Source organism: Lactuca virosa, chromosome 4 (genome assembly GCF_052849685.1).
Source record: "Lactuca virosa cultivar CGN04683 chromosome 4, Lactuca_virosa_CGN04683_v6, whole genome shotgun sequence".
Classification (NCBI taxonomy): Eukaryota; Viridiplantae; Streptophyta; class Magnoliopsida; order Asterales; family Asteraceae; genus Lactuca; species Lactuca virosa.
Window position 1 is genome coordinate 478,660,034 of NC_136429.1, and position 12,055 is coordinate 478,672,088.

At 33.3% G+C, this 12,055-nt stretch overlaps 1 protein-coding gene across 2 annotated transcripts; it reads left to right on the forward strand.

Moving 5' to 3' along the window:
• Nucleotides 1-997: 997 nt before the first annotated feature.
• Nucleotides 998-6,698, forward strand: LOC145109218 (uncharacterized). 2 transcript variants are annotated; one of them, XM_079046338.1, is made up of 4 exons: nt 998-1,242; nt 1,866-1,996; nt 2,144-3,465; nt 5,038-6,698. In XM_079046338.1, the coding sequence occupies exons 1-4, from the start codon at nt 1,229-1,231 to the stop codon at nt 6,679-6,681; spliced, it is 3,111 nt and encodes a 1,036-aa protein (XP_078902464.1). In that variant the 5' UTR covers nt 998-1,228; the 3' UTR covers nt 6,682-6,698. The 2 variants fall into 2 exon arrangements, with proteins under 2 accessions (XP_078902464.1, XP_078902463.1); XM_079046337.1 differs by having other exon boundaries at nt 1,866-3,465.
• Nucleotides 6,699-12,055: the final 5,357 nt, after the last annotated feature.

Genomic DNA, 12,055 nt, shown 5'->3' on the forward strand with positions numbered 1-12,055 from the left:
ATAAATATTATAAATAACACTAATATAAAATATAATAATAAATTAAACTTTGTTTTTATTAGTCATCAGATATACTAATAGTTTGAGCAATACAATTGTGTGATGCATGCGAAACATAAGCATCCAGTCGAATACTATACAATATTTCTCATCCATCAGAACGTTTTAATTAGTACATACATTATTTATATATATATATATATATATATATATATATATATATATATATATATATAAGGTTTCCTTTACATTTTTCTCATATAAGTATGTTTCATTTACCGAATGTTTCACATTGTTATTTGATTATGAAAGCCGTAATCCAATTATGAAACTTGTTAACTAATTTTACATGATTCTTGAAGTTTAGAACGCCTATAAATTATTAACTAATTTATCATTGTTATTGGAAATAAGAATTAATATTACTAATAATTTGAAGTCTATCAATTATTGGAACATTTTATATAACACCGAAGGACTGCATAAATATAAACAACTTTTTGTACAACTTAAAAAAATATTATAGGAAAAAAATATCAATAATAATAATAATAGTACTAATAATAATAATACAAAAATTCAAAATCAAAATTGTTTGATATGATTCATATTAGGGTTTAATTAGAAGTTTGAAAAGATACAATTACTTATAAATAAACGTCCTAGATCAAAAGTAACGTTCATGTAAAACTTTCATGTTTTGAACTAATTCACTAATTCACAAAGAATTACAATTTATTTAAAATAACGGTGACAATGTGTCTTTTGAAGAACAAAACCCTCAAAGCTCAAACAATTGAATTAAATAAATAATTAATATTTTTAATTTCCTGCCACCCCTACGTAATACCTATCTTAGCACCACCTCTTCTCACAGCAACCTATGCTAATTGGTCATTAATCCCAAACGTACCCTAAGCATTTCCCAAGGGTATTTGCGTAATTTCCAAAGAGCCATTTTTCCTCTTTCATTTTTCTATTTTTTTCCTTTCGTTCTTCGAGGCCATTGGGTGTTTTATCAGTGTGTGTAAAAAGGTGTGAGTGTGTGTTCTTGAGTTGCGCTTCTTTTCTAAGCGTATATTTGATGGGAAAAAGAGCTTGAAAAACCCTCACAAACCCTAGAAAAACTTCATCAGATGTTTCATTTTGCGTACGAAAGATTAGTCTTTTAAAAACCTAGCAGCAGCTCTTGATCATCAGCAGTTCGAATAGCACAGAGCTTTCCGCCATGTTATACCATCGGTAACTCCATCCGTTATCTGTTCTTCGCTTCATGATTAATCAATGTTTTCGTTTCCGTGGTTGTGGTGTTGTTTTGTAGTTTCTTGAAGTAGCATAGTTAGTTGAACTGAAGCCTTTCGCTGTTAATATGTTCTCTAACGATCATCAATAGTTTTGCCGTTTGTTACTTACTTCTTAAATCGATCAAATTTAGGGATTCCTCGCTATCGTTATTTGGGTTCATAAGTTTAGAATATTAAATGGAGATTTTGTTTCGAACTTCCACAGAATCAGGAGTTGTTGATTTCCCTGTTTAATCGTCGTTACGTTTAACTATTCAATCACCATCTTATGAACATCATAACTTACTTCGCTCCAAGATACATAACATATTAACATCTCACTCTATTTGGGAAAGAACTCAGAAGAAGCGCCACTTTGACATTTGTATCAATTTGGTAATTTTATGTTTCAAATTAACAGGTCACCCCCACCAATTTTTCTATTTATAGCTTCTTTAAAAACCTTTATCAAATTCTTCCCATAATGTTATTGAATCATTTGGGATCTTTTATTGCATACAACATACCATCTTTCTATATGTTTTACTAATGTTTGTGTGTGTTCTTATCCTATTTCATCAGGGGCTTTTACCATGATGTTGAAGCATTGCATTTCAAGATTGTTACATTATGTGCCCTTTTTGCCCTTTCAACTTTCGGGCCATGTACCATAACCGGGACCCACAATCCAATAGCCTATGACTTGAATTCTGGTGAGAATAGCAACCAAATTCCACCTCAAACTTCATTACCAAAACTAAACCTTGAAAACATCTGTAAACGCTCAGACTTATTCTGTTTTCCATCAACATTATCCGGTTTCTTTACCGATTTTCATACTCACGAAGCAAATCTTTCAGGTCTTTCTCGGGTCAAACCAGTACTTGAAAAGTCAACACCATCAGTCAATAACCTCACCTGGTCAACCAACCATGGTAACTTTCAGTTACCAAATGGAAACATAGTTTCTTGTTCACTTGAATATCAAGAAAATCCCCAAATTGATGAAAATGACACAAAAGATGAGTCTTTCAGAATCAAATCAACTCATGTGAATGATTTTTCATCACCCCATGTCCAAATCAGTCATCACATACTTGATTGGGGACAAAAGTATCTTCATTCCCCATCAATAACATTTCTAACTCTCCAAAATCTACAAAACAATAGTTTCTTGAACATCTTCGAACCATACAGTACCAATTTACAATTCTACCCTTGCAACAACACTGAATTTAACCTCAGCCCTGGTGAAATCGCCTCCATATGTTTCATATTTCTCCCCAAATCTTTAGGATTATCTTCGGGTCACCTCATACTACAAACAAACTTAGGTGGATTCTTGATTCAAACCCGTGGATTTGCAATTGAATCTCCTTACACTATTCACCCTTCAATTAGTGGAAAATTTAACAATTTTGTTTCAATCTTCAACCCTTCTGAAAACGTGTTGCTTTTGGAAGAAGTAAGTTTTCAGGTATCGTTTTCTTCTGGAAACATTTCCTATTCCATAAAGGGTATTTGCAGTGTAAAAGATCACAATGATTCGGATAAATTTAGCTTCGAGGAGTGGTTAGAAGTCAAAATTGGTCAACTTGGTCAACATGGTCAAACGGGTCAACCCCTAATCGCGATTAGACCACAAAAATGGACTGTTGGATCGAACCGGGATGAGCCAATCTTGGAGTTAGAGTTTCCGTATAATTCACAAGCAAAAACTGTATTCGGTTCTTTTTGTGTCCAATTACAAGATTTGGATACAATTGTTGTTGAAGAAGAATTTGGAGGGCAATCTCGTCTTTTGGTTTCTCTCAATGTTTTAGTCCCTTGTGATGCAAATGGGACAATGACTGTGTCTCTTATGGTGGAAAATGATGGTCCTGAAGTTGTTAAGATTTTCAAGATTCGTGAAATTGGTGACAATTTTGAGTCTTTAAAGACTAAATTTGTTGAAGGATTGATATTGTTTCCATATAGTGTGACACAAGTGGGAATAGTTACATATGTTGTAAATCAAGATGCAAACTTGCATTGCAAATTACTTGTGGAAACTAATAAATCGGATGCTCCTGAGCTTGAGATTTCTTGCAGTGATATTGTGGGGCTTTGTTCTTGGGAAAAATCAGATGGAGTGTTGAATTATGACAATGTGGATCGTGTATTACCACTTTTGGGAATCAAGGTATGTAATTTCTTTTCATGTTTCTTGTTATAATCTTGTTTTAGTTATATAATTGGTTTAAATTTAGGGTTAAATGTGAATTTGTGCATTGAAGAATGAAGATTCACCTTTTTCTTCCCGATTTATGTGGTAATGTGTTTAACTGGTTGAATTATGGATGTGTAATATGTGTGAATTGCATTAATTGGTAAAAACAATGAAACATTGTAAAACAAGTGAAATATTGTTGCATAAATCAGTAAAAAGGTGAAACATTGTTGCATAAGCAAAGATTTGTGGAATGAAATGTGGTTCCATAATTTTGGGAGAAATGTGAACTTTGTTGCATAATTTGGTAAAAAAGTGAAATTTTGTTGCATAAATTTGTAAAAAAGTGAAACATTGTTGCGTAAATCAGTACAAAAAGTGAAATATTGTTGCATAAATTGGTAAAAAGTGAAATATTATTGGATTAATTGGTAAAAAAAGTGATAAACATTTTTGCATGAATTGGTAAAAAGGTGAAATATTATTGCACAAATTGGTAAAAAAAAAGTGAAATATTGTTGCATAGACCGATAAAAAAGTGAAATTTTGTTGCATAAATTTGTAAAAAAGTGAAACGTTGTAGAATAAATCGGTAAAAAAATGTGAAATATTGTTGCATTAATTGGTAAAAAAAAGCAAAACATTTTTACATGAATTGGTAAAAAAGTAAATCATTGTTGCATGAATTGGTAAAAAGGTGAAATATTATTGCACAAATTGGTAAAAAAAGTGAAATATTGTTTGCATAAACCGGTAAAAAAGTGAAATTTTGTTGCATAAATTTGTAAAAAAGTGAAACCATTGTTGAATAAATTTGTAAAAAAGTGAAATATTGTTAAATAAATTGGTAAAAAAAAGTGAAACATTTTTAAATGAATTGGTAGAAAAGTGAATCATTATTGCATGAATTGGTAAAAATGTGAAATATTGTTGCATAAAATGTTCAAAAAGTGAAATATTGTTGCATAAATTGGTAAAACAGTGAAACATTTCTGCATAAGTAAGCATATATGGAATGATATGTAGTTGCATATTTTAGTTTTGGTTACAATGTTCCATGTTTTGACTGTGGTCCTAGAATGAAACATGGTTGCATATTTCACCGAAAAAGTAAAAACCCACTTTGTTACATAAATTAGAAAAAAAAATGTGAAAGTTTGTTGCCAAAATAGGTAAAAAGTTGAGACATTATTGCATAAATTGGTAAAAAAAAAAGTGAAACATTGTTGAATAACCAATCATTTATTGAATGAAACTTTGTTGCATATTTTTATCCAACATGATATTTCATCTAAAAACCACTTTGTTGCATAAATTAGGAAAATGTGAAACTTTCGTGCATAAAATGGGGGAAAAAGTGAAACATTTATTGCATTATTTGGTAAAACGTTAAACACTTTTGCATAAATAAGCGTTCATGGAATGAAACATGATTTGCATATTTTGGTCCTAAATTGAGAAATGATTGCATATTTCGTTTAAAAAACCACTATTGCATATATTGGGAAAAGACATATTTAACCCTAATTTTTTTCACTTTTGAAGGTAACAGAAACAACAAAATCCGATGAATCAGTACTAGGAAACTGGAAATCTCAAGGAACCAATAACAAAATGTCAATACTCAACAACAACAAAAAGGAACTCGCATTCCCAATTGTCCACGTCAACACTCACCAATCAAAATACATCAATGTCATAAACCCTAGCAACCAACCAGTCATCATGCAGCTACTTCTAAACTCAGGAGAAATCATCACCAACTGTCAAAAATCAGATCAAATTCTACACCCCTCATCTTTCCTCAATTCCCAAATCACCCCCTCAAGATACGGGTTCTCAATCCCACAACACGCAGTAACCGAAGCCTACGTTCCCCCTCACAAAAAAGCAATTCTGGGACCCGTTTTATTCCACCCATCAAGTCGATGTGAGTGGAAAAGTTCAGCTCTTGTAAGAAACAATCTTTCAGGTGTCGAATGGGTATCCTTACGGGGCTCCGGTGGCTCCCCGGGTCTGGTTTTACTAAACGGGTCGGATCCGGTTCCGGTTCATACTGTGAAACTCGAGCATCGTGGGTTCGGGCAGCGGTCAGTGAAAATTCTCTTCGCGAAGAACACCGGAGACCTACCTGTGGAAGTCGAGAAAGTTTCGGTTTCCGGGACAAAGTGTGAGTTGGACGGGTTTTTCGTGAGGGATTGTAACAGGTTCGGGTTGCTGCCCGGGGAATCACGGAATGTTATGGTGTCGTTTCGGGCAGATTTTTGTGCGGTAATTGTACGCCGGGAACTTGAGTTTGTGATGTCGGGCGGGATCCTTGTGGTGCCCGTGGAAGTTGGGATTTCTACACCGATGCTAACGATATGCAAAAGGTCGCACGTTTTGATGAAATTGAAGAAATTTGTTCTTGCGGTTTTTGTTTTCGGGTTTTTGATCTTGATGGCGTGTTCTTGTACGGTTTCGTTTGTTATCCGAGATGGCGATTTGTCTAAAATGCCCTCCGGGAAGGAAGATTGTTCTTCGGATGTCTGCCCGAAACCGGAAACCGTGAAAATGAAAGTTCAACCACCGGAAACTGCCAAGGAAGTGGCGGTGGTCGAGGCGGCAAAGCCCGAGAATCTTACGGTTAAAACCGGAAAAGATAAATCAAGACGTAGAAAGAAGAAACGCTTGTCCGGTTCCAATCCCGGGTTAATTAGCCAATTTGAAGTGTCGAGTAGCCATAGCAGTAACTCGACACCTTCATCGCCATTGTCACCGCCTTCATCTTTGACCCCGAAAAGGTCCGCGGAATTGTCCCTTAGTCAACATGTTCGGGCCAAAAGCCCGGTGAAACGCAGTACGGTTCCTCTGGTCAAAGAGGAACCGTCACTGTCTGTTGCACCGGTCAGGAGCCCGGGCCTGAAACGCAGTACGGTTCCTCTGGTCAAAAAGGAACCGTCACTGTCTGCTGCACCGGTCAGGAGCCCGGCCCCACAGGCCCGGGCTCCTGGGGCAGAAAGGAAAGTGGTTAACCTAGAGAGTTCAGCATATGATCCCGCATATGATCCCAGATATAAATATAATATCTGGGATGATCATCTTCGGGTACTGCCTACAATACCCGAAGATAACAACTTTGGTAGCCTCTTCGCAATGAGCCCGCAAGAGCTTTTCACTAATGTAAGTCGTAAACAAAATGATCAATAAAAAGTTATTTAGTTAAATTATTATCTCGTTTATGTTTTTTTTTGTTGCTATACATAACTAACTACTAAACATGAAAAATTAAAATCGCAAAAAGTACAATCGACATAAATTTGATTAATCTGATTATGATTTTGAAGTCGTAATCATTACTTGTTAGCAACAATAGGAACAAGGGTCCATAGGTATATAATATAATGCTTGGGCATGTGCCATTAAATTGGTCTTATTGTAAATTTGTATTATACCAACTGTATTTTTGCGTAAATGGCGCTCTGAAAAATTGGTAGAATTATGTAGCTTTCGGGTCTTAAATTGTACGTATGCCACGTGTCATCTTGTTATAGACATTGAAATGTGATAACAGAAGAAGATAAGGTCGCTTTGTGCCCTGTGAACATGGTGACACTATGTGTTGTGTACTCCCTAGCGAATTTTGGTACGTTTGTAAGGAATAATGATACCAAAAAAATTTCTTGCATATTTATAACGTTGCCCCACATAAAAAAGCTTAAAATGCCAAATTTCATATTCTTGAAAACGACCCTTCTGAAACAACTATTTACATTTTACACCCTTGGATTATTTGTCTTCAATTATGTTGTCTCATTCTCTTGAAGTTTCTAAAAAGACGAGGGAGTATAATGGATGTATGCTGTGTCTTTGTACTATGAAAGTTGTACATTACTCGTGCTTGGTTTTGGAATGGGTTAATGAAGTGTTTGTTATAGGTTGAGTTGTACCTCATGCATGAAAAGGTGTACGTTTTTTAGTGTCTGGTTATGACTTGTGTTTGGTTTTGGAAGGTGCATGGTGGTCCTAATTTCTCGCTAGTGCTTTTTCTGGCTGGCGGGACTGATTGTACGTTGCCCCGAATTTGGTTGGGGATTTGGGACCATATAAGATGAAACACAGCCAATGAAGATTGTGACTTATCATTTGTAGGGGACCTTCTTCCCTCATGCCTTCTTGAAAGTTCGTTAAGAGCTCATGATCATGATCAAGGGTTGGTTTACAGACAGACGGTCACTGTTGTGAAAAAGACCGGTTATTTGGTCTTTTTCACTGCAGTCTACTCTGGTTTAATTACTCCTCATTTGTAGATGACATTTTTCTCATGTCTTCATGAAAGTTCGTTAAAAGTCATGGTCGGGGGTTGGTTTCAAAAGAAACCAACCTGACCACTGTTGTGAAAAAGACCGGTTGTTTGGACATTTTCACAACAGTCTACTAATGAGGACCTTTCCCTCATGCCTTCTTGAAAGTTCGTTAAAACCCTATGATCAAGAGTTAATTTCAGAAGAAACCAATCACATGACGACGTGAAAAATGTCCGGTTGTTTGGTCTTTCTCACAACAATTTGATGACCCGTTATTTGTAAGGGACCCTTCCATCGTGCCTTTATGAAAGTTTGTTAAAAGCCCATGATCGAGGATTAGTTTTAGAAGAAACCACCCGGTTACCATTGTGAAAAAGACCGGTTTAGTGTTTTTCATATCAATCGAGTATTTCTTTGCGTCTTCTTGAAAATTCTATTAAAAACTGACTGTTGGTTTCAAAAGAAACCAACTTTGTCATTCGTTATGAAAAAGACCAGTAATTTGGTTTTTTTCATAACGGTCTAGTTCCGTTAGATGACAAAACGATGATAGCAATTTGGACCAACCAAAGAATGGGAGATTTTGGAAAGGAAATTAACAAGTTGATGTTAAAAAATTAGATGAGAAGAAGGTGAGGACAATGATTTATTAGAAGGTGGGGAAGATGAGGTGCGCATGACAAGAAATTCACCACATTATAAAGCATTGTTGTCAGAAGGAGCACACAACTTATTAATCATCACAAATGCACAGAAATAAGAATCGTATGTCGGTTTTAGAGTTATCAAACATGTTATGTTGTGTTGTGTTGGTAATTTATAAATAACTTTTCATAAATAATCACCAAAATACTCAAAACATGTGAGAGAATTTTATCCGATAATATAGATTTTATGTTCATACTTGGATTGGTTTTTCATCTAACTAAATTATTATTTTGGACTTTAGTTTTGTTTTTTTGTTATTAAAATAATCAAAAGTCTAAACAGACTGAATAATAATTATTTATAAATTTATTTATCATTGATAATATATTTTTAACTATGTTTGAAATAAAAAGCCTTGATTAGTATAAATTTTGATTCGCAAGTAAGATTTTTATTTATTTACTTTATTAAAGTTAATTAAGATGACATGGAATAATAATTTAGGGATTTAAAGTTGAAAAATCAAGTTTGTTAAAGTTAAAAGTTTTACATCTTTAATGTCATGACTTTTGAACACTAAATTGTGAAAAATCATGGAATCAAAATATAATTTTGTTAATTTGAATCGGATCTTAATTTAATTCAAATTATTCGGATCCATATTTGAAAAAGTGAATAATTAGATTCAACATTAGATCGAATATAGTCGATCCTTTAAAACAAATCATCATATAGAACTGATCCATCGAAACAGACCATTTTATAAAGGAAATATTCACTAAACAAATATAACAAAACGGCCACAATGGATTTTTCCTAAAATAATAATACAAATTCCAAAATTGCTTTATAAATCATTTCACTACAAAACAATATGATTATAATGGATTTTTCCTAAAATAATAATACAAATTCCAAAATTGCTTTATAAATCATTTCGCTACAAAAACAATATGATTTCTTTCTTTCTAACGAAATGACAATCATTATCTCATAAAAATAGATTTTTTGGAAAAAAGAAAAAAATTGAAAGTTTTTTTTAGTGTATGAATGGTTATTTTGTAATAAAGACACTATCACTTTAGGTTAGTTAACTCTTTCATAGAGACGATTCATTGATTTTGAAGACCCCGTGCAAAAAGTAAAAATGGACCTTTAAAACTTCAGATTAGCGACGACTACAGATACAACAAATAGCGATGGATTAGGAACGGACTAACGATGGATTCCCATGGATTTGCTACGGATTAACGACAGATTACAAGTAACGGATTATTGGAAAATTAAAATTCTGGGACCTTTCACGACACGGGCTTTGTGTTGTCGCACACCCGACACCTTCTCAGGCTGGTCCTACTCTTCTATAGAAATGTTATTTGTGTTCAACTTTTATACAACATTTATTTACTTTTTAATATATACACAAAAAGTTAATTTAGTTATGAAAAAGTAATTTATTTGAATGGTTGAAGAACATAAACTCAAACAAAATTGTAAATTTCATGACTTAGTTTATAATAAAGTGATCAAGTTGATTAGTATATATTATTTTAAGACAAATTAAGCATACTTCTTAAATTGGACATTACATAATTAAAACAAATGATTTATTTAGATGATCTAACGACTGTTATAAACATAAACATATGAGAAACTATATCTTTTATAGCATTTGAATCGTGCCATTGGGATGACGTGTAAGTTTGCCCGTATGAAAATGATGATATGAATTTTTTCCAAGCACATTAACAACGAGAAAGATGATAGTAGTATTTTTAAAGGGAAATTTGATGCAAGAAACGTTTTTATTCATTCTCCATTTTAGGGTAATAATGTGTTTTAGAATCAATAATATATTATAAGTTTATAATAAAATGAGTGATCTATTTGTCTAGAATACAAATTAATTTTTGGTTACGTGTCTTCTTTTGATATTATAAACTTTGAAGTGTTAACTTTTAAGATATATTTTTAAAAATAGAAATTGGGTAGATATATATATACTATTTATATGATTTTCCATATTTCCAACTAATAAAGTATAAATGTATACAATTCAAATTCAAACCAAGCAATCTAATTCAAAACAGACTAATACATATGGGATATCCCTATATAATTTGATTGGAGGGTTTCAAAATTTCAATACCCAAATTAATTCAGTTGATTGTTGGATGGCAATTCAGCTCCGATAAAAAACCAAACCAATCCAATTTAATTATTATCTAAATATATATCCAATTATTTAATTATATTTTTTTGAATAGCTTAAAGATAAACTTTATTTAAAAAATACTAGCAAGAAGATAGAGGGAAAAAATATTACAAAACAACAATAGGTTGTAACCACATTATCCAATTGAGTCTACTTATGGAGTTTCTACTCGAGAACCAATCAATAGAATAAATGATATTTTTTTCAAAAATAATGCTTTTTTTTTTTAATTTTGGACGATTGAAATATATAGGATAAGTCCAAAGCATCCAGAAAGCGGTTAATATGATCTCCAAAACCTTCCTCTTCGCAGCCGTCGTATTAACTGTATATGTTCATGTCAATAACTCAACAACAATGATCAACATAGGTAAATTAATATCAAGCCATATTTCAATCCAAGACCAAATCTGGGTAGCAACCTCACAGAACAGAAACACATAATTTGTATCTTCAACACACTAATCATAAATCGGGCATAACAAAGAATGAACATCAATACCTCTCCCACCAAGATTCAACCTAGTGAGGATTCTATTTAAAAGGACACACCAAATCACAACATTGGCGATATGTCTAACGAATATTTATCCGTATAACATATACACAGTGATCATATACAAATAACATTTTGTAAACACGTAACATGTAAGAAAATTTTCTTATTTATTTATTTATAATACAATTTTCATTAATTTACTAACATAAATGAGGATCTATTGACGATATGTCTAACGAAAAATGTGGGAGTTACAAATATCACCCACTTAGGATGATTCCGTCCCGAAATCATGCATCAACAAACAGTTATGGATAGTGAATTTTCATGTCACATTCTGTTTCCCAAGTAAGGTTTTTCCCAACAGTATGCTTCTAACGCACAAGTACCAAATCAATCATCTTGTGCCGCAACTTTTTCCTTTTATGATTGAAAATCGCTTTAGGTTCCTCAATTAACCTCTTGTTTTCATTAATTCTTAATTTTGAAAATGGAATCATATCAAGTTCTCCTCCCAATCCCTTCCTCAAAACAAACATGAAAGGTGTTATGAATACCTTCCTGTTCAACTGGCAACTCTAGCTTGTATGCTTGCTTCCCTATTTTCTGAAGCACTTTGAATGGTCCAATAAAACGAGGACTTAACTTCCTACATTTACCAAATTTGATAAGTCCCTTCCATACAGAGACTTTTAGTAACACTTGATCACCGACCTTAAAATTCACAGGTCGTCGCTTCAAATCTACATAGCTCTTCTGACGACTTTGAGCAGCTAGCATTCTTTCTCGAATGATTTTCACTTTATCAGCAGTTTGTTGAACGATTTCAGGCTTTGGAAAGTGTTTTTCTCCAGCTTCTAACCAACAAGATGGTGTACGACACTTTCTTTCGTACAATGCCTCATAAGGAGGTAT